General features: G+C 55.8%; 7 protein-coding genes across 7 annotated transcripts; 3 read left to right on the top strand and 4 right to left on the bottom strand.

Annotated features, from left to right (window-relative positions):
- Positions 1-417: 417 nt before the first annotated feature.
- QBC33DRAFT_29918 (CENP-S associating centromere protein X-domain-containing protein) lies at positions 418-1,227 on the bottom strand. Its single transcript, XM_060423395.1, has 2 exons — positions 704-1,227; positions 418-533 (listed from the first exon to the last, which is right to left on the bottom strand). The coding sequence occupies exons 1-2, from the start codon at positions 1,094-1,096 to the stop codon at positions 486-488; spliced, it is 441 nt and encodes a 146-aa protein (XP_060288986.1). The 5' UTR covers positions 1,097-1,227; the 3' UTR covers positions 418-485.
- Positions 1,228-2,031: 804 nt separating this feature from the next.
- Positions 2,032-4,190, bottom strand: QBC33DRAFT_522444 (mitochondrial carrier domain-containing protein). Its single transcript, XM_060426538.1, has 5 exons — positions 4,015-4,190; positions 3,750-3,771; positions 3,551-3,627; positions 3,114-3,359; positions 2,032-3,058 (listed from the first exon to the last, which is right to left on the bottom strand). The coding sequence occupies exons 1-5, from the start codon at positions 4,051-4,053 to the stop codon at positions 2,495-2,497; spliced, it is 948 nt and encodes a 315-aa protein (XP_060288985.1). The 5' UTR covers positions 4,054-4,190; the 3' UTR covers positions 2,032-2,494.
- Positions 4,191-5,572: 1,382 nt separating this feature from the next.
- Positions 5,573-6,304, bottom strand: QBC33DRAFT_29760 (ribosomal protein S25). Its single transcript, XM_060423388.1, has 3 exons — positions 6,137-6,304; positions 5,800-6,009; positions 5,573-5,738 (listed from the first exon to the last, which is right to left on the bottom strand). The coding sequence occupies exons 1-3, from the start codon at positions 6,192-6,194 to the stop codon at positions 5,713-5,715; spliced, it is 294 nt and encodes a 97-aa protein (XP_060288984.1). The 5' UTR covers positions 6,195-6,304; the 3' UTR covers positions 5,573-5,712.
- Positions 6,305-6,500: 196 nt separating this feature from the next.
- On the top strand, positions 6,501-7,409 carry QBC33DRAFT_554214 (40S ribosomal protein S5; the record flags this gene model as incomplete). The annotated part of the gene is made up of 3 exons (XM_060429490.1): positions 6,501-6,643; positions 6,846-7,029; positions 7,092-7,409. 3 exons carry the CDS (start codon positions 6,501-6,503, stop codon positions 7,407-7,409), a joined length of 645 nt encoding a protein of 214 aa, XP_060288983.1.
- Positions 7,410-7,808: 399 nt separating this feature from the next.
- On the bottom strand, positions 7,809-9,042 carry QBC33DRAFT_583987 (acyl-CoA N-acyltransferase; the record flags this gene model as incomplete). The annotated part of the gene is made up of 1 exon (XM_060431391.1): positions 7,809-9,042. Exon 1 carries the CDS (start codon positions 8,652-8,654, stop codon positions 7,809-7,811), a length of 846 nt encoding a protein of 281 aa, XP_060288982.1. The 5' UTR covers positions 8,655-9,042.
- On the top strand, positions 9,030-10,289 carry QBC33DRAFT_29699 (3-oxoacyl-reductase FabG). Its single transcript, XM_060423382.1, has 3 exons — positions 9,030-9,305; positions 9,361-9,428; positions 9,488-10,289. The coding sequence occupies exons 2-3, from the start codon at positions 9,367-9,369 to the stop codon at positions 10,200-10,202; spliced, it is 777 nt and encodes a 258-aa protein (XP_060288981.1). The 5' UTR covers positions 9,030-9,305; positions 9,361-9,366; the 3' UTR covers positions 10,203-10,289.
- A 1,198-nt stretch (positions 10,290-11,487) lies between these two features.
- On the top strand, positions 11,488-18,573 carry QBC33DRAFT_575226 (tubulin alpha chain; the record flags this gene model as incomplete). Its single annotated transcript, XM_060430809.1, has 14 exons — positions 11,488-11,512; positions 11,617-11,657; positions 11,864-11,939; positions 11,996-12,526; positions 12,578-13,001; positions 13,063-13,284; positions 13,562-13,566; positions 14,133-14,161; positions 14,315-14,381; positions 14,543-14,694; positions 14,773-17,180; positions 17,214-17,687; positions 17,760-18,474; positions 18,544-18,573. The coding sequence occupies 14 exons, from the start codon at positions 11,488-11,490 to the stop codon at positions 18,571-18,573; spliced, it is 5,199 nt and encodes a 1,732-aa protein (XP_060288980.1).
- Positions 18,574-18,664: the final 91 nt, after the last annotated feature.

The following is an 18,664-nucleotide window of genomic DNA, read 5'->3' as shown; positions in this document are numbered from 1 at the left end:
GAGGTCTGCTTGTGAGAGCCTACGAAGTAGAAACATTCCAGGGCGTCGGGTCTGGCGTTGGTTTGACTTTGCCGGAAACGCGCCTTATGGGAGGACCGAGTTTCGCCTTGTTCTCTGTTTCCAGCAGCGCCTTGCATCCTGCACAGACATGGCCGGAAAATTCGGCGCCAATCCAAGGCCCCTGAGGACAGATCCATGCGGAAACTCGGCACCTGGAAAGCCTCATCTGATCCCCTCGCCCACAGGCGTTGAATGTCTGACGGGCTGCACATCTCTGACCACGCCTAGCGTGCATCGTCATGTACGCCCCTCGAAACCCGTGGCTTGGACGCACAAAATCGGCCCATGAGCCGGCCGGCCGGCAACCGGTACGACTCTCCACCCCCTCTTGGCCCTCCTACCTGGGTGAGCTTCACCGATACAGTCAGCCACAACCGGGTGAATTCCATATCTGGGCTCGGCATGATGGCCGTCATAGGACGCCATCAAAGATCAAGCAGTAGCTGCGGTGCAACCTTTTCGAGATCCTCCACCTGCGACATAGTCAGTGTAAGTGGTTCTGTCTGCCTCTGTAGATATGCCGGGTGTCTGGAGAGTAGGCTAGAGACGAATACCGGGAATTTCTCCCAGCGCCATCTAAGCCCAGATCCCTTGGGGACCTCTGCTCCAGCCCGGTCAACGAGCAGCTCCCAGCCAAACTCACCTCCATGAACTTGCCGTCTCTCTCGGCCGCCGACCTCGCTATCGCCTCCCGCACGAAGATATCCATGTACCTCGCGACCGCCGCATTCGCGTCCCTCGTGACCCGCGTTCCGTCCTTCTCAAAGAACTCGTGGAGCAGGCGCGTCAGCAGCTCGGGCGGGATCGTCTTCTGCTGATCTTCCTCCTCCTCCGCCTCGTCGTCGTCCGCGCCGCCGCCACCCTCGTCCGACCCAACTTCCTCTACATCCTCTGCGCGATCGGCCGCTGAGGACCGGCCCCTGCGCGCCCGCTTGCTGCCGGCGCCGGTCGAGGAGGACGCGGCGGCGCCGGTCTTGGACGTGGAGGCGCGCCCGCGCCCTGCCGTGCTTTTCGTTCCGGCTTGCTTAGCTGGCATGGTGTCGGGCTGAGAGTCAGATGTGGCTGCTGGTGTGAAGAAGAAGAAGGGCGCGTATACGGACAAGATCAATCGGGAGTTGTAAGCTCGAATCCGAGTTACAACACCAATCGAAAGGTGTATTGAAGACGTACTGTTTTGATATTCGATAACAGGAACGCCGACTGGCTGCCGTTTACGGCCGATAAGCACAGTCTATTTTGTACTGTACCGCACAGTACGTGCTTCCCCTGAGATGTCAGTACAACAGAACTGAGATATCTAGGTTAGCCTTTACTTACACGAGTATGCCAGCCTCGGTTTTGAGATTCTCTTCGAGCCTCGGACGCACGGCAGTCTCACCACCGACAGGCTTCTCCAGCCATCACCTCAGAGCCGATGCCTGAGATTCTGAAGAGGGAACTTGTCTCCGGCACCGCCTCCACAGTATGGCTGGTGAGGGTCTCGCGGCGTGTCATTGCCTAACCTATATGCTGGACTACTGTGGCGTTTGAGATGGGTTTTCATGTCTAGTCTTTAGGTCCAGACAGCGAGCATCAATGTCGCGTCCGCCCCCCTTACATTGTGGGGGAGTGTGGGGGACGACTACGCCTCGTGAAGAAGGCGAAGGGCATACCAACACCAGTGTGTGCCATGCGTTTTCGGGGCAGCAGTAGGGTGATGTCTTATGCGAGATGGAGGCGTGCAGCCGAACCCATATCAATGGCCCAATATCATTGTAAGGATTGCATCTAGAAGGTCGGTTGCATGCTAAGGTTGTCTCCCGGAGAATCCTTCACTATCGACGACTGGCTTCGGCGATCGAGGTCCTGGCGGCAGCACCAACCGAGGGAGAGGCCATCTCGCCGACATGGCCTCACGCTTGTGACCACCGAAGCAGGAGCTCGTATCTCAAGACAGGCTCTGAGACTCCCATTACGCGAATAGGTAACAAGGCCACAACCGCCAGTTAAAGATATAAATCACGGATTTTTAGTCTCGGGTCTGCTAAAAACCGCAGACTGCACAAGAAATTAGGCAACTGGATCGATAAGAAAGCACTCCCATTCAATGAACCTATGAACTATTCTCGAAAGGGATCTATCAGTCGTATGCAACCAAAGGAAAACAGCCAGGAGATGAAGTCGACTCCAGCGGAGATGATCGTTGCAGAAGAATACACCGGGAAAAACCGAGGTTCCTAAATTACAGCGGCCGTGAATGACCTGGCTGGATGACCAATCCCACCCGGCTTAGATATCAGCCCGCAGCTGTCCTAGGACAGCTCTTCCACCGCGTTTGCAATCTTCCCCATCTATCAACGTCCCCTCAACCCAGCTCTGCCACGTACACCCTCACCATTAGCCCCCGCAGACACCACCGCCTCATCGGTACAGCTCGCTATCCGCCCGACAGCGCTTAACCGCTTCCACCAGAGAACTTCTTGCCGAACATCAGGACCTGGAGCTGGTCGTAGATGGAGAGCACACCAGCACCAGCGACACCACGGAGGATGTTGGCACCGGCACCCTTGAAGAGAGACTTGACACCCTCCTTGGCGACAATCTGCTTGAAGGCGTCGAGAGAGCTCTTGTACTTGACGGCCTCGCCAGAGGTCATCATCATTCGTCGGCGGACAGTGTCGAGAGGGTAAGAGGCGATACCGGCACCAGTGGTGACGCACCAACCGAGAGCGAAGGAGGCAAGGAAGTTATTGGCGAGGTTACCGACAAGGACGACGGGCTTGATGGAGTCGTACATGCCGAAGTAAAGACCACGGTAGACGATGATACCAGCGACGGAAGGACCGAAACCACGGTAGAGACCAGCGATACCGTCGGAAGCGAGAGTCTTGCGGTAGACATCCACGAGACCGTTGAACTGGCGCTCACCACCCTTCTTGGCGGACTTGGCATCGTTGGCAAGACGGGTACGGGCGTAATCGAGAGAGTAGACGAAGAGGAGCGAGGTGGCACCAGCAGCCTTGAAAAGGTCGAGTTAGGATGGGTCATAGACGGGGCAGGATGCGAAGACTTACACCACCGGAGGCAAGGTTACCAGCCATCCACTTCGCATAGCCATCCTTGTCCTTCTTGTAGCCGAACATGGCCTTGAACTTGTCGCGGAAAGCGAAGTTCAGGGCCTGGGTCGGGAAGTACCGGATGACGTTGGCGGTGTTGCCACGCCACAGGGCCATGACACCCTCATCGGCAGTGGTGCGCTTGAAGCAGTCGACGATGCCATTGTACCGGCGGTCCAGACGGCCAGCCTTGATCATCTCATCCTGTTCGGGTCGTTAGCGGGTGATTTTTAAAACTTTGTCTAGGGACAATTGCAACATGTCTGCAATCCGTGGTGCGGCTACTAGCTGCACGTGACGAAGGAGCTTGCTGGCATCTTCGTCGCATATATGCAGCTCATAGAGCATCGACAAATGATCGGCAGCGCGTATATGGGATTGTGATTGAAACCTACCTGGTTCTGAACGAGCAGCTTGACACGCTCGATGGGGGCAGCGGCAGTCTTCGAGACGGCGGCAGAGACACCACCCACTGTTCAATACCGTTAGCTATGTTCCAATATCCGGCAATGTTGTTGCCCGCCGGCATCAAGCTAAATGCGCATCGCTGGCGACACTGCTATGTGATTCAATGTCTTGTAGAGGTTAACGTACTCAGGAAGTCGACCATGAAGGGCTGGTAGGAATACGAGTTAGTGACATTCCCATATAGAACAGAAACGGGTGTGAAATTTCCTCTCTCTCCCCTGACACGGAGCAAGGAAAAGCTTGCTTCTGGTCAGGACACGCTGCCAACACCCATCATAGATGATCATGACCAGCCATTGAGGCAGATTGATCATTGACGATGGGGTTTTCTCAATTGGCAGGTGTCGTGGAGAGAGATTGATGCGAGGGAATTAAGGGTCGCGATGCTTACCGGGATGCCCATGATCGCCTGTTTCTCGTTGGAGGCCATTTTTGACTGATTTGATCGCACACGATCGAAAACGGCAGGGATTGAGTGGAGATTGGAAGGAAAAGACTCTGCTGGGGAGAGCGGAGGGGTTGGAGGAGGGCGGCGTGGACAAATATATCTGCTTCAGAAAGGTTTGGGGGAGAGGGAAAAAAAATTCGCAAGTTTTGGAAGGGCCCTGCTTTTGAGAGCGAATCTTTCCGGCGCTAATGAGATGAGCTCGGACCCGTAGATGGCAAGGCCGCAGCCTTCCACGGCAACGGCGATTTAAGCCTGAGGCATCCACTGTGGCGTTGTGGGTTCTGCAAGCCGGTTTGCGCCGAATCACTGGGGCTTTTGAATTGCCTCTTTCCTTGTAGCTACGGTCTGAGTCTACAACCCCTGGACTAACGATTAGGTACAGTGTTCATATCCATTCTAGAAATTGACCAAGACACTCACCCATGTCCAAACATGAATCTTTCCCGTGCTTTGCCCGAGTCAGATCCATCTTCGGTAGAAAATTGTGGGTGTTTGGTCTTGTTCCCTTGGCTTGTTCTCGGCCAAAAGGCTCCAAGACCGCCAAGACCTAGCTCCGGAAATTTTTAACCTCGCAGCCAATGGAGGTTGGCAATTTCAAGAGGCTTCAGACTTTTTTTTACTTCCCCTTCTTTTCTGACCCATCCTTTGATCCCTCTCTAGTCTAGACCAATCATCTGAACGTATGTACCTAGGTAATTGGATATTCGTATTGTGTCCGGTGGCCAAACTCTCAGCCTTTCTTCCCACGGTAGGTCCGTGAGGCCTCGGAGCCTACCTCTAGCTAGTCTCTGCTCAGAGAAACATATGCCCTGAAAATACCTCCCTGAGCTGGGGTTGTTAATTTTATGTTTCATAAAGAGCGGCACGGCACGCATATTTGGGTTACAATAATGCACAGAAATCTAGTTGACAGGGACACCTCCTGTCTGCCCATCTAGCTGATGACCTTTACATCTGGTATCTGGTTTCGTTAGTTGACTGAGACCAGCGTCTGGAGCCCGGGACAGTACTGAGGCCAAGGGACTAGGTTAATGATCACAGTTCAATGTTCAATGCGCTGACAGTGGCCAATGGATGAGAATAAGAACCAACTAAGACGCGAACAGGACTATTACATCTCTGCGACCCAGAGGCTTTGCCTATCCATACGACGATGAGCTGACTTGCCTATATGGAATGAGCCGGGGGTTGACCGTTGAGTCGCGGCCTACAAGCAGGGCATCTGTCAATATGTTTCACTTGTCCAGGTTGTCCAGGGGAGCGAGGATTAGGTTGGCCATATGTCCAAATCATATTCGCCATGGAATGCGGTTGCAGAACTGGCTACCGTCCTGCCTTGTCCTGGGCAGAGCTGCCGATTGATTCTCTAATGTCGTCCAACTCGAGTAAACACCTGTGGCAGGCCATATCACCGCTTTGTTCGGGGACGAGGTGGGTTTTGACCAACTATTTCTCTAGTCGTTTCGTGGTGCGATTCAGACTAAAGGATCTGGAGCTCTTCCAATCCCTGAGCTATATCGAGTCGTAACATGCCCAGCCCCATGAAGACGAAGCCATTTCCGAGTTCCCATTGAATCCCCGAGCAACCTTCATCCCAACTCCGCAATGATTGACTTCCATGTCCATATCAGGTCGAGAGATTTAGTCGGTGGCGCCAACGGCACGAGCTATCGTTGTGTCAGTTTCGCGGACGTTTTCCACAGGATAATTATCCGGCTCAGCACATACTGTAGATCTTCATCTTGCTGTGTCCCACAATCTGCCTGATCTGGCCCTTCTCCTCCAAGTCCTTCAGGCATGTCCGTGCCAGCGAGCCATTGATCTTTAGTCTGTCGACGAGAGTGGCAACGGTAACGAGGCGGTAAGATTGGACGTCCTTGTAGAGCTTTTCGGAAGTGGCCTTGTCGAGAAGAACAGCGTGCTGGGCCTTGTCCTTGACTGTAAGGATGTGATGTCAGCCCGAATCCGTCACCGGCATCGACAATCAACGACGAGTCCCGCGATGCAACTCGTTTTGAGTCTCCGTAGAGTTGGGAGGCCACAGAAAGCGAGGGTCAGCACTTACCCCGGCCCTTGCTCCACTTCTTCTTCTGCTTCTTCGCTCCTGTGTTTGCGGGCGCCATTTTGATTTTCTTTCCTGTCGAGAATCGAGAATGGCGATGGAGGTTTGGTGTAAGGTGGGATGGTTTTTTCTGGGTGGTGGCTCTTCTCTTCCCGCACAAGTCACGCGCTTCTTTTTTCCGGCCGGCGGTCAGCCTTAGGTCTTGCCCTAATTGATTTCTGACTGGCTAGACCGCCCGCCAGCTGCCACACTGCCCACCCGCCAATGCGGGACCACACCAAAAATTTCGAGAACTTCAATCGAAGCGACCTCTCTCGATCAAAAAACCTCCAACGAATAACTCCGGTCCCGTGTCTCCTCAGCAAACATGTCTGACAACGGCGAAATCGAGGTCGAGGCCATCTCGGGCTACCAGGCCCTGCCCAAGGATATCGTTTCCGAAATTGGCAGCGTGAAGCTCTTCAACCGCTGGAGCTATGAGGACGTTGAGATCCGGGACATCTCCTTGACGTAAGGCTACCACCCCGAACCCGTCCGAATTTCGATTCAGGCCAAGCAAAGTTGGGGGGAGAATGCATTGGAGCCGAGAGGGAATACGGAACGAATCTGTTTCTCTGGCTCCTTCAACGTGCACTTGGCGCGCTGGAGAGAGTTCTTCAGTCAGGAACCAAAAAGACGGAAGCAATAGATGCTAACGATACACGTCCAACAGCGACTACATCCAGATCCGGTCGCCCGTCTACATCCCTCACTCCGCTGGCCGATATGCCGTCAAGCGCTTCCGGAAGGCCAACTGCCCCATCATTGAACGCCTCACCAACTCTCTGATGATGCACGGCCGCAACAACGGAAAGAAGCTGATGGCTGTCCGTATCGTTGCGCACTCGTTCGAGATTGTGAGTGATACGGTCAATTGGAGTCAAGAAGAAGGCGCGATGATCCTAACATCTGCTTCCAGATCCACCTCATGACCGACCAGAACCCCATCCAGATTGCCGTCGACGCCATCGTCAACTGCGGTCCCCGCGAAGACAGCACCCGGATTGGCTCCGCCGGTACCGTCCGGCGACAGGCCGTCGATGTGTCCCCTCTCCGCCGTGTCAACCAGGCCATTGCCCTGCTCACCACCGGTGCCCGTGAGGCGTCGTTCCGAAACGTCAAGTCCATTGCCGAGTGCCTGGCTGAGGAGCTGATCAACGCTGCCAAGGGAAGCAGCAACTCGTACGCGATCAAGAAGAAGGACGAGTTGGAGCGTGTGGCCAAGAGCAACCGGTAAAGCGGTGGTCTCGTTGGGTTGGTTACTTGGAACTGGCGGGATGGAAGGGGCACTTCTCTGGCATGTTTGCAAGGTTGCATTTGCGCGTTCAGGACTTGCGGATGCGGTTTTCACAGGCATTCTTGTCAAATAAGGCAAAGAATAAAACGGGCTCTTGTGACACATTAGAGCAAAAACCATAAACCATCAACCGTTAGACAGCTCGACCATATGATTCGAGGGTCTTTTGCAGACGATGCTACGGCCCTAAAAACTCCCGTTTCCCTATCAGACCAGCCCCAACTCCATGCCTTCGTATTGCACGAGAGAAATCCCCCCTTCACGAAAGTAAACGCCGTCCAATGCCTGACGTCTCAGGTCCCCGTAACCCTCAAAGGTGACCATCCGCTCCGTTGCCCCTTAACTATCGTCCGTCTGCTTGACATCGACCCGCTGGAACATGCCCACATGCGCAATCCCCTCCTCGACCCAGGTGCCCATCGCCTTGTCGATCTTGAATCCCAGCTTCTCCCACGCGTCGGCGACCTGCTCCTGGGCGTGGCAGCAGACGAGCCCCTCCCACTTAGGGACGGCGCCGTTGCGCACCATGCCCAGCTGCTCCAGCCCCACGGTCGCGACGCTCGGCATGAAGTAGGCCGGGCGCTCGCGTGCCCACGCCAGCGCCGTCCGCACCAGCAGCCGCCCGATGCCGTAGCCGCGGAACTCCTTGACCACCGCCAGACGGCCCAGCTTGACGTACGGCTCCAGCCCGTCGTGCATCTCCGTCTTGCGGTCCATGCGGAACGGCCGCGCCAGTGAGGACCGCCGCTCGAGGGCGGGGGCCGGGGCCGGGGTGGATGCTGACTGCGCCGAGTCGCGGCCGACGAGCTCGCCGCCGGCGTAGACGCCGCCGGAGACGGGGTGGGGCGGGTGGGGGAAGGGGACGAGGCGGATGGTGCCGACGGGCACGGTGGAGGTCTCGCTGCGGCGGGGCCGCACGACCTCGCCGGTGGTGGGGTCGCGCACCTCGGGCTCGATGGTCCGGTTGACGCTCGCGTAGGCGACCCAGTGGCAGGAGCGGGCGTCGTCGGCGTCGAACTCGTTCTCCATGGGCACGCGCTGCTCGTCCACGAAGACCTGGCGGCGCACCGTCATGGCGTCCAGGAAGGTCTTGGGGACGGACGGCGGCTGCGCTGTTGGCGGGGCGAGGGCGTCGTACCCCTTTAGGGGGTGCGGTTCGAGGAGGGTTATGAATGGAGTGCCCATGTTGCGAGATGGGTGCTTGTTGATTTCGCTTTCGTCTCTTCTTAGGTTCTTTGGAGGTGTTGTGAGGCTTCGTAATGTAGTTCTTCAAGTTCGGATGTATGAAGTTGGGACGATGAAGAGATTTGCCTTGGGCTTAAATAGACGTCAAGGCGAAACTGTGGGGTGGGTGGGAGAGTGAATGCAAAGTGATACGGTGACGGGTTCTGAGTCACACAGGTCCCCTGAGGCTATCTCGATAATCTTTCACGTTTTGGGTTGTGGGTTATGCAGTAAAATCCCGTTAATGCCCGTTCCTGCTCCGGGCTCCGTTGATTGAACGGAGAGTGGAGAGTGCACGGTCTGAGTGGCGGGGCCGGGTAGGTAAGCGACATCGGAGATGTGGAGCTGCGGAGGTGCCCGTGCTCTATCAACTCTAATTAGAATTACTGAGGATTCTTAGTACCCTTATTCCTCGCAAACGAGAGGACTTCCCGGGGATGCGTCTCAGGTCTTGATTAAGGTACAAAAGCAGTCCTGGCAAGGATAAATAGGTCCCTCATTTCCATCAGGCAGGAACCACTAACTGCACCAAGACAGCCATTTGGAACTTTGAACCCACATAGATGTGCTACCTCGCTACTGCGTGACTACGTCTGCTTGTGAACTGTACGTGTAAGAATCCTCCTGCATTCCCTATTGGCGACATACACCACTAAGAAAGCCACAGCCCATTATGCTGGAAGCCAACAGCGAGATTGTGGATAGGCTGGCCTTGATAACAGGGGCCTCGGGAGGGTCAGTAAGTCCACAACGCCCCGCCCCGATCCGGCGGACTAAGAGGACATCGGATCTAGTATCGGAGCAGCCTGCGCAAGAGCACTCTGGGCCGAGGGTGTGTCTCTTGCGTTGACCTACTTTCGGAATGACGATAGCGTCTTCAGCTTAGCCGCAGAACTGAGGGGGGTTCCGGTCAGGCGCGGCGCTAGGATCTCGACCCACAAGGTCGACATGCAGGACGCGGAGGCCATCCGGAAACTCTTTCTAGAGTTTGAAGATTTCCACGGCGAAGCGGGCCCGGACATTCTGGTCTCCAACGCCGGCCACGGCAAGCGGATCCCAAACATTGCGGACATCTCCATTGAGGAGTTCGACTACACCCTTGGCGTCAACCTGCGCGCCTCCTTCATCCTCAGCAAGGTGGCAATCCCCCATATGGCCTCGCAGAAGTGGGGCCGCATCATCTATGTCTCGTCCATCGCGGCTCATGGCGGGGGAATCAACGGGTGTCATTACGCTGCGAGCAAGGCAGGCTTGACGGGCTTGATGAAGAACCTGGCGCTGAAGCACGCCAAGGATGGGATCACAGTGAACGATGTCGCGCCGGCGATGATCGGGGAGACGGGCATGATTCCGGATGAGAAGTTTGTAGAAGGGACGCCAGGCGACGTGAGGAACATCCCAGTTGGGAGACTGGGCACGCCCTCTGAAGTTGCCAATGTTGTCCTAATGTTCTGCAAGACTGGATACATGACGGGGCAAAGTGTTCTCTTGAGTGGGGGTCTAAAGTAAAGCGCCGCCTAATCTCACGGCCGGGAGATATATCTCTATCATACTCGCGTTTGTCCTCTGTTAGTCTGATGCAGGAAAATACCAAACGTGTGCGATATGGAAAGAGTGTGGGTTCAGGGACATATCCTTCAGCAAGTTCTCTCATAGTCCCTTCCGCCAGAACAGCCGCATCAAATGACCAGTCTTTCCAAATCGCCAAGCAGAAATGCTCCCAATGCTTCCCCGAGCAGAATCGCAACCAAGTTATATACATACGCGAGACCGGATGGCAGTTTGAACAATGAGGCGTGGCTGACGTTAGAAACGTTGTGCCGTCAATTCCGGCTTGGAGAGCGGGGGTCAATAGAACCTGCATCACTTCACGCCCACATATCGTCCTGGCTGGCTAACTTGGTGTTCAACGAACTCTAAGACTCCATCTCTGGAATGCAGTCTATTCTCTAGCCAGATGGGCAGAAATTACGCACCAAAATATTGGCGGAAGCTTGTAGTCAACACCAAAACACACGGTATCATCCTCTATCGAGACGCAACTCAAATGACAACTCACCTAAGGGAGGACTCGAGTATATCGATTGGCTACTTATCACCGAGCCGTGGAAAGGCTGCTTTCTCCGACCCGATACGATCATAAATAATCACCAAGTGGCAATCCCAAGTTATCGCTGTACCGCGAAATTCGACTTACGACCAGTCCAAGACGCCCAAGGTATTACTGATACTAGCGGTGGCGGATCGAGCTCATAATGATCCTGTGATAGGGTCGCTCAGACGGGAGTCATGGATGGATGAATCTATGGTGGATATCCTCAATTCGAGGGTACATTCCCCTTACAAGGAGCGCCACCACTTTGATTACACCTCAATTTGCAGTAGAGAAGGACAGGTATGTAGACTGTAGGTGACATAACGAACATTGGCCTGTATCTCAACAATAAGACGTTCCTGAATCCCCTCTCATCATCACGTGGTCTCCCATCGGCAGTTGTGCAGTTGTGCAACGCGTGTGAGCCACAATGGGCCCATGCGACGGGTTGCTTACCGCCACGTCTCTTTCCTAATTGGGTGCCCAAATATCAACAAAGCTCGAGCCTCTACAATTGGCCCCTGTCTATCAAATTTCCCCCCACTACCTACATTGCTACTGCCTTCAGGCCTCCGCCAAAAACTCAAACTCAACTTCTCAACATCATAACAGCCTTGTCTTTGGCTATCTCTGACCTGCTTCGGCCCTCTCTGATCCTACAAACGTATTCTTGCCGGTTTCGAATACCCAGCTGTTACCATGCGCGAGATCATCAGCATCAACGGTAAGTTTCCCTCTCCGGCACGCGTCGTTTCCTTCACCGCAACGTTGGAGTGAGACATGGCCTTGTATCGAGTCCGACCAACCGCTGACCCGTTTGACCTCCAGTCGGCCAGGCTGGTTGCCAAATTGCCAATTCTTGCTGGGAGGTAGGTTACAGACCCATATTCGTCCTGTCGACGGGGCAACAGCTCTCCGCCGCCACCGGAACCCAGACACGCTCCTCGCGGCTTATTGCGGATACTAATCATCATCGTGAATCTAGCTGTACTGCCTCGAGCACGGCATTCAGGTAAAGCCCGACAAATTTACTCCGAGTATCCCCCGAATATACCGTTGACATGTTTAATTCCAGCCTGATGGTTACCTCACCGAGGAACGCAAGGCCGCTGAACCAGACCAGGGCTTCAGCACTTTCTTCTCTGAGACTGGTGCGTCGAGTTCGCCACCCTCGCCGTGACTTGTTCTGACCGACATGATTCTCCAGGCCAGGGCAAATATGTCCCCCGCACGATTTACGCCGATCTCGAGCCCAACGTTGTCGATGAGGTCCGCACCGGCCCGTACAGGAGCTTGTTCCACCCCGAGCACATGATCACTGGAAAGGAGGATGCTTCCAACAACTACGCACGTGGGCACTACACCGTTGGCAAGGAGTTGATCGACCAGGTCCTGGACAAGATCCGACGTGTTGCCGACAACTGCAGTGGCCTCCAGGGCTTCTTGGTCTTCCACTCCTTCGGTGGTGGCACTGGTTCGGGTTTCGGTGCTCTGCTGATGGAGCGACTCTCGGTCGATTACGGAAAGAAGAGCAAACTTGAGTTCTGCGTCTATCCTGCCCCGCAGACCGCTACGTCAGTTGTCGAGCCCTACAACTCCATCCTCACCACCCACACCACCCTCGAGCACGCCGACTGCTCGTTCATGGTCGACAACGAGGCCATCTATGACATCTGCCGCCGGAACCTTGGTCTCGAGCGCCCCAACTACGAGAACCTCAACCGTCTGATTGCTCAAGGTTGGTGCTCTTGCTTGTGTGTTTGTGATTAATATCTCTAACAGGCTCTAGTTGTTTCGTCTATCACCGCCTCCCTCCGTTTCGATGGCTCCTTGAACGTCGATCTCAATGAGTTCCAAACCAACCTGGTCCCATATCCTCGCATTCACTTCCCGCTTGTCGCTTATGCCCCGGTTGTCTCGGCTGCCAAGGCTGCCCACGAGGCCAACTCGGTCTTGGAGATGACCATGTCCTGCTTCGAGCCCAACAACCAGATGGTGAAGTGTGACCCCCGTCACGGAAAGTACATGGCCACATGTCTGCTGTACCGTGGTGATGTCGTCCCCAAGGACGCCCACGGCGCCGTCGCTACCCTGAAGACCAAGCGCACCATCCAGTTCGTCGACTGGTGCCCTACTGGCTTCAAGCTTGGTATCTGCTACCAGCCGCCCCACCAGGTCCCCAATGGTGACCTCGCAAAGGTCAACCGTGCTGTGTAAGTTGCTCCGTTGTGTGGCCAGATTTGACGATCCTCACAATCTAACCTTTTACCACAGATGCATGCTTTCCAACACGACTGCCATTGCCGAGGCTTGGGCTGCGCTTTCCACCAAGTTCGACCTTATGTACTCGAAGCGTGCGTTCGTCCACTGGTACGTTGGTGAGGGTATGGAGGAAGGCGAGTTCTCTGAGGCCCGCGAGGATCTTGCTGCCCTTGAGCGCGATTATGAGGAGGTTGCCACCGATTCTATCGAGGGTGACGATGGTCTGGAGCCTGAGTACTAGAGTCATTTGATGTCTCCTGTCACGACAATGCTGGGCGATGATCGGTATCCTAGTAGGGACCGGACCGATGGCATGCATACCAAGGGATAATGCCCAACTGTTATCTGCCCTTTGTCATGTCTTGCGTTATGCCAGCTTCTCGATAACGGGGCAGTTTATCCTTGGAAGGATTGGCATCCTCTCCTGAAGCCTCGGAATCTTGTGTTTTCTTTGTTAGACTGAAGATGATAGCCAATTTTAATCCCTCGAGAAGAACAAATCGCGGACCAGACAGGGTACTCGTGGACCAGACAAACAAGGTACACGCGTACCTGATAGCCCTGTTGATTCTACTAACTGGACGCGTCACGATCCATGCGATAATCGGGTCCCAAAATAGGCAAGATAATTTACAGCCAGAGCTTCTATGGAGCCCATGAGAATCTTTGGTAATTATCTATCTACAGTACATCCCTGGTTGGCACACAACGCCACATTTCCGCGGATCACCTCGGAAAGTTGTATTGTCTACTCCGTACCTACCTAGGTTCCCGTAGCTGGGCCATGTAGGATTCAAGGGAGAACCTGGTTGATGCTGTGCCACCCCGTGTGGTTTCGAGAAATGGAAGGGAGGACATATCCAGCCATACAACTTGATTTGAGTGCCGTGTTGTAAGACCAGGAGGGCGGATAGGCATGAGATATGAGTAGGTGCGTCATAACCCCTGATGTAAGAGGCTCTCGGAGTTTCATGCAGGTCCAATGTCTTGGAATTTCTTGTGCGAAGAGCAACGGCTGCACTTATTAAAGTGATGAACCCTGAATATGACGATCCCTCCTCGGATCGCGTGGGGCCAATCAGTGGGCGAAGCACGGGCCGCACCCACCTCAGTAGTCTGCTGCTGGCTTCAAAACGCCAGAGAGCTTACGAAGGCGGATGCACCAGCAGCAACAACAACAGGAATCCAACCCCCCTCCCCGCCCTCCCACTGCATCGACTTCGCGAAACTGGCCCCATTTTGAGGACATATAGTTCCGTTGCAGCGTCTCTTGCAATCAATCTTGACCTCCTCGTGCCATCCTCCCCAGCCGTCGCAGGGCTGTGACGAGAGTCTCTTGTCCTTGACCAACTCGCCTGCGAACAGCGTCGCTCTACAGCCATGGCTTCCGAATCCCCGGCAGACGCAGGTTAGTCTCCCCGTGGCAACAAGCTATATGGATCAATCTACTTTTTATCTCTGATAGTAGCTAATCGCACGTAACTGCGCACAGGGGTTCCGAACCTGCACCTCTCACCAGACGAGAAGCGTGTCTACGGCCAACTCTTCCGTCAGGCCGACACGGATAATGTGGGAGTCGTGACAGGCGAGGTGGCCGTAAAGTTCTTTGAGAAGACACGGCTAGACTCTCGGGTTTTGGGAGAGGTTTGTCATTCGCCGTTGATTCTATTACCGATGCCATACGCATAGATACGATACTAACAGGGTCCCGTCAAACCACAGATCTGGCAGATCGCCGACAAGGAGAACCGAGGCTTCCTCACCCCCGCTGGCTTTGGCGTCGTGCTGCGACTCATAGGCCATGCGCAAGCTGGCCGCGAACCGTCTCCCGCGGTCGCCTTACAAGAAGGACCGCTTCCCCGATTTGATGGCCTTACTGTAGCCGGCGTCCCCATCGCGCCACCACCGCCGGCGGGCCTCCAGTCCCAAACCACTGGCAGCGGTCCCATTCGCATCCCGCCATTGACCCCCGAGAAAGTGGCCCAGTACTCGAGCCTATTTGAGCGGCAGGGCCTCCAGAACGGCAACATGCTTCCCGGGGACCAGGCGAAGCAGATCTTCGAGAAGTCAGGGTTGCCCAACGAAATCCTGGGTCGGATCTGGATGCTTGCCGACACGGAGCAACGGGGCGCTTTGGTCCTCACCGAATTCGTCATCGCCATGCACCTCCTCACGTCCATGAAGACCGGCACATTGCGCGGCCTGCCCAACATCCTCCCGGCTGCCTTGTACGAAGCTGCCACGCGTCGTGGATCCGTTACCGGGCCCGTTCCGAGACAGCAATCGCCCACGAGCGCAACGCCCCCGATTCCGGCAATACCCCGACAACTGAGTGGGCAGGCGGCCCTGGCACAGATGCGGACGGGCAGCCCGCTGGGACGACCGCCACTGGCACAGCAGACTACAGGGGACTGGCTTATCACGCCTCCCGACAAGGCCCGGTTTGATCAGCTCTACGCAGAGCTGGATAAGGCCAATAAGGGATTTATCACAGGAGAGGAAGCCGTGCTATTTTTCAGCCAGTCGAACCTGCCCGAAGACACCCTCGCCCAGATTTGGGACCTTGCAGATATCAACTCTGAGGGTCGACTCAACAAGGACACGTTTGCCGTTGCAATGTACCTGATCCGGCAACAGAGGAGCAAGCGTGATGGGCCCTCGATTCTGCCCGCGGCTCTACCACCGAACCTGATCCCTCCGAGCCTGCGGAACCAGGCCCGCCCACCAACGGTAGCGTCGCCCTTTGATGCCCCACCGCCTCCTGTAGCCCAACCTAAGCCGTCTGCGCTCGATGACCTGTTCGGTCTCGATTCATCACCTTCTCCAGCACCACCCCAAGTCGCTGTGGGTACGGGTGGATCGAACACGAACGATCCATTTGGAAGCAGTTTCAGCCCCCCAACTCCGTCGTCGCCGATAAGGCAGTCGGCAACCGGGACAAGCTTTAAGCCGTTTATACCGTCTTCCTCCTTCGGTCGGGGCCTCGTTCCTCAAGCAACTGGTGGCTCAAACGGCTCGGCATCACCCTTGCCGAAATCTGGGCCGCAGCCAGCTATCGTGGAAGATGATCTTCTGGGAGACAATGACCCCGAAGTTAGCAAGAATCTCTCCAACGAGACTACTGAGCTTGCCAACCTGTCGAACCAGGTCGGGTCCCTCTCGAAGCAAATGCAAGATGTTCAGGGCCAGCGCACTGCCACTCAAAACGAGCTGAACCGGGCGAGTGCACAGAAGAAGAATTTTGAGACCCGGCTGGCGCAGCTCAGGGCTGCGTACGAGAAGGAGGCCAAGGATGTCCGGGCTCTAGAGCAGCAGCTCACTGCGTCGAGGAACGAGACCAAGAAGATCCAAACCGAACTTGCCATGCTTGACGGCACCCTCCAGGATCTGCAGAACCAGCACCGCCAGGTGTTCACAGCACTCCAGGCCGACCAACAAGAGAATGCCAGCCTCAAGGAGCGTATCCGGGCTGCCAACGGCGAGATTGCCCAGCTAAAGCCGCAGATCGAGAAGCTCAAGTCAGAGGCTCGACAGCAGAAGGGCCTCGTGGCGATCAACAAGAAGCAGCTCGCCACGAACGAAGGCGAGCGTGACAAGCTCAAGCTCGAAGCTGATGAGCTCACCAAGAGCAACGAAGAATTGGCCCGACAGATCAGCTCTGGCTCCCCACCTCCCGGCCAAGCCAACAGTCCAGCACTTTCTACGACAACGGCTAATAACCCCTTCTTCCGCCGGACTGGCAGCACTGACATTGCTGGGGCCTTTGCGTCCCCCCCTGTGAAGGGGTTCAACGACAAGTCGTTCGATGACGTGTTTGGCCCGTCGTTCTCAGCGGGGGGGCCGACGACGGGTACGCCACCTCCGGTCACATCCTTCAAGCCACAGACTACGGGGACTTCTACTGGTAGCGCCGGCTCTTTCTCGACACCTGGTGCATCTGCTAGCCCCAACATGAGCCGACAGCAGACCCTTAATGCCGAACCTCCCCAAGCTCCGGACTCGAGGCAACTAAGTTCAAACTACCTGCCTTTTGCGGTGACCCCGGAACCATCCCGCCAGGTTTCGCCGCCAGCCAGCCGGCTTGGCCAGGTAGAGACTGCCGCAGATGAAGCACGGACGAATCTTACCGCGTCACCTGTTGAAGCCGTAAAGACCGGCCAGAGCCTTGGTTCGGGTTCGGGTTCGGGTTCCGGATCTGAGGTGGCCAAGAATGCTGCTTCGCCGACGACCGAAAATGTGCCAACAAGCAATGGTGCGAATTCGCTTTTTGGCGCAGCTCCGGCTGATGAGGCAAAGGCCAAGGAGGACTTTGAGTCGGCGTTTGCCAGCTTCAAGACTGCCCAGGCAAAGAGCCCGGTGGGTCCTAGCGTGGACGCCAACAAGACTTTCTCGTCGTTTAATACCGAGTTCCCTCCCATCTCGGAGCTGGAGCGGGATGACGAGTCGGAGTCGGACAGCGACCGGGGTGGCTTCGATGATGATTTTGCACCGGCATCGCCGCCAAGCAAGGCGCCTGAGAAGAACGAGGCTACTTCGAAACATTCGTCCCCCACGCTTCCCAAGGCCTTGCCTGTTGAATCTGCACCATCGTCACCCGATACAAGCTCAACGCTGGGCACTGAGCGGCCAACAACAAGGTATGAAATTATGCCGTTCAGGCGACCTCTCTTCTGTCTGTCTATGGATGCTAATATGTGACACCGCCCCAGTGACGAACCCTTGCCGCCTGCTCCAGCACAAGACAACGCCGCCAACGCCACTGGAACTAACGTCGATGATATCTTTGGCTCCTCTGCAGCTCTCCCGCCATCAAATGCAACTGCACCATCGACTGAACCGGCCACCGCCAAGGTCGCATTCGAAGACTCAGATGACGATTTCGATGGTTTGGAGGATGCCAAAGAGGGCTCAGCGGACGATGATTTTGCAAACATCTCGCGTTCCGGCCTGGACGACTTCAACCCAGTGTTTGACAGCAGCCCGCCTCGCAGCCAGGCCGCGAAGAGCGACTCGGCCAACACGAACGCCGCGTTCGGGACCGAGAGCAGTTTCGACTTTGGGTCCCTATCGACGACTTCAGCGGGAGGAGGCACAACCGTGGGAGTTCCGTCGGGGGCCGGCTCCGGGGCCACGCAGCCACAGAAGGCACCGAACCCGCCGGATTCCCACGACTGGGACGCCATCTTTGCGAGCCTCGACGACGCGCCGCCTGCCAGCTCACCCTCTCCCCCCGGTGCTGCCACCAACCTCAATGGGAGTGCCAAGGAGTCGGCCAAGGAACCGGCGCGGCCTACCGCTCCCGGCAGGGCCCTCAGCGAAGAAGGGGAGCACGATGACCCAATCCTGAAGAACCTGACCAGCATGGGCTACTCGAGAGGGGATGCGTTGTTGGCCCTGGAGAAATGCAATTACAACCTGGAAAGGGTGAGCTTTACCTCGTCAAGCCCTGGTGCTTTTTGTGTGTATTACGGACCCCTGGCTAACATGAAGTAGGCGGCGGATTACCTGGCTAGCCAGTCATGAGTAACGAGACAGGAAGTGCACCTGGCAAGCCCGGATCTTACCCTTCGTTGTAGCTAATAATAGGAGAATGAGAGCTGAGCTAGGCGGGAGA

The sequence above is a fragment of the Phialemonium atrogriseum genome (assembly GCF_030411735.1).
Source record: "Phialemonium atrogriseum strain 8032-3 unplaced genomic scaffold QBC33scaffold_1, whole genome shotgun sequence".
Classification (NCBI taxonomy): domain Eukaryota; kingdom Fungi; phylum Ascomycota; class Sordariomycetes; order Cephalothecales; family Cephalothecaceae; genus Phialemonium; species Phialemonium atrogriseum.
This window is presented reverse-complemented; position numbering and strand designations above follow the sequence as displayed.

Coding starts and splice junctions, on each gene's coding strand:
- QBC33DRAFT_522444 (XM_060426538.1), bottom strand. CDS start 4,053: ATGGCCTCCAACGAGAAACAGGCGATCATGGGCATCCCG. Junction 3,772..4,014: donor AGGCGATCATGGGCATCCCG/GTAAGCATCGCG, acceptor TATTCCTACCAG/CCCTTCATGGTCGACTTCCT. Junction 3,360..3,550: donor AGCTGCTCGTTCAGAACCAG/GTAGGTTTCAAT, acceptor CGACCCGAACAG/GATGAGATGATCAAGGCTGG.
- QBC33DRAFT_29760 (XM_060423388.1), bottom strand. CDS start 6,194: ATGGCGCCCGCAAACACAGGAGCGAAGAAGCAGAAGAAGAAGTGGAGC. Junction 6,010..6,136: donor GAAGTGGAGCAAGGGCCGGG/GTAAGTGCTGAC, acceptor ACATCCTTACAG/TCAAGGACAAGGCCCAGCAC. Junction 5,739..5,799: donor CAGCAAGATGAAGATCTACA/GTATGTGCTGAG, acceptor ACACAACGATAG/CTCGTGCCGTTGGCGCCACC.
- QBC33DRAFT_29699 (XM_060423382.1), top strand. CDS start 9,367: ATGCTGGAAGCCAACAGCGAGATTGTGGATAGGCTGGCCTTGATAACA. Junction 9,429..9,487: donor ATAACAGGGGCCTCGGGAGG/GTCAGTAAGTCC, acceptor CATCGGATCTAG/TATCGGAGCAGCCTGCGCAA.
- QBC33DRAFT_29918 (XM_060423395.1), bottom strand. CDS start 1,096: ATGCCAGCTAAGCAAGCCGGAACGAAAAGCACGGCAGGGCGCGGGCGC. Junction 534..703: donor GAGACGGCAAGTTCATGGAG/GTGAGTTTGGCT, acceptor ACTATGTCGCAG/GTGGAGGATCTCGAAAAGGT.